Source organism: Tupaia chinensis, unplaced genomic scaffold, assembly GCF_000334495.1.
Source record: "Tupaia chinensis unplaced genomic scaffold, TupChi_1.0 Scaffold000146_1, whole genome shotgun sequence".
Classification (NCBI taxonomy): Eukaryota; Metazoa; Chordata; class Mammalia; order Scandentia; family Tupaiidae; genus Tupaia; species Tupaia belangeri.
This window is the reverse complement of record NW_006159616.1, coordinates 10,448,621-10,449,631: the sequence shown is the minus strand read 5'-3', so window position 1 is coordinate 10,449,631 and position 1,011 is coordinate 10,448,621. Positions and strand designations below refer to the sequence as shown.

Here is a 1,011-nt window from a genome sequence, read left to right as displayed (position 1 = left end):
CCCGTCCGCGCGGATAAATGCTGACTCCGCGGCGCAAGTTCCCAGCTGCGAAGTTTGCTCTCCTGCTTGCTCCGTGCGCAGGAAACTAGGGCACCCTCCGGCGCCCAGGCTCGGGCTCCCCGCGTTCCAACCAACACCGTCTCACTTCCCCAGGCTGGGCTCGTGTGCTGGAATCGTCCCCCAGCACGAAAACTAGCTGCTCAGCCCCGCAGAGAACAAGTCAGCTAGGAAGATGTGGAAGGTGCCAGTTCTGCTGTTCGTTTTGGGAAGCGCATCGCTCTGGGTCCTGGCAGAAGGAGGTAAGAAGGCGCGGCGCCAGAGGCTTCCTGCGGTTCCTGGTGGGGACCAGCCAGCGAGCGGAGACTTGCTGGAATGTCTGGGCCTGGTATTTGGGGTTGCCCGGGAGAGCGCGAGGGAGCTGGGAGTGAGTGTGTGTGCGCGCCGGGCGGCTCAGCACCCGAGAGGAGGAGAGGCTTAGCCGGTGCTCCCGTGCCAGGGAGAGTCCCAGAATCCACAGGCAGCAAGGGTGGAGAAAGCAGGGGGCCTTCCCCGGTCAGCTCATAAAAGGGTCGAAAAATAACAGCAAGGAGCTTTCCTCACAGACACGAGCAACTGGGATTTCCCATAGGGTGTTGGAGAATGCCCACGGTCTTGGAAGGAGTTGGCCCCATGGGATCTGGGGACATTTGGGAGGTCTGGGGCCCGGGCTGCAGTGGCCTTGAGGCTGCCAGGACTTAGAACTTGTGTTCCAGCAAGTGGGATGCACCTGGGACTGGCTGGAGGAGGCCTCACTTGTCCTCTTTAAGGGAGAAGGTAGTGTGTGGAAGGGACCCACGTGGAAGGCTTCTGTGTGGGGTGAGCCAAGGATGGCTGTGGACATCCAGGTTGAAGTGGGTTTGTGGCCATGTATTGAATTCTGCCAACAAGGTCAGTGACTGCATTAGTGTGGGTGACTCCTTGGACTTTAAACCTGTCCAATTCTATAATGGGGGATCCTGCTGCACCATGACT

At 59.5% G+C, this 1,011-nt stretch overlaps 1 protein-coding gene across 3 annotated transcripts in view; it reads left to right on the top strand.

The window, feature by feature from the left end:
- PDPN (podoplanin) overlaps nt 1-1,011 on the top strand; it is a 36,826-nt gene continuing 35,815 nt past the window's right edge. Inside the window, exon 1 of one of the 3 annotated variants that reach the window (XM_027770621.1) lies at nt 1-299. In XM_027770621.1, coding sequence (XP_027626422.1) covers nt 233-299 — 67 coding nt within the window. In that variant the 5' untranslated portion in view covers nt 1-232. The remainder of the gene's footprint in view (nt 300-1,011) is intronic. The other 2 variants (XM_006145279.3, XM_006145278.3) reach the window with 2 other exon arrangements.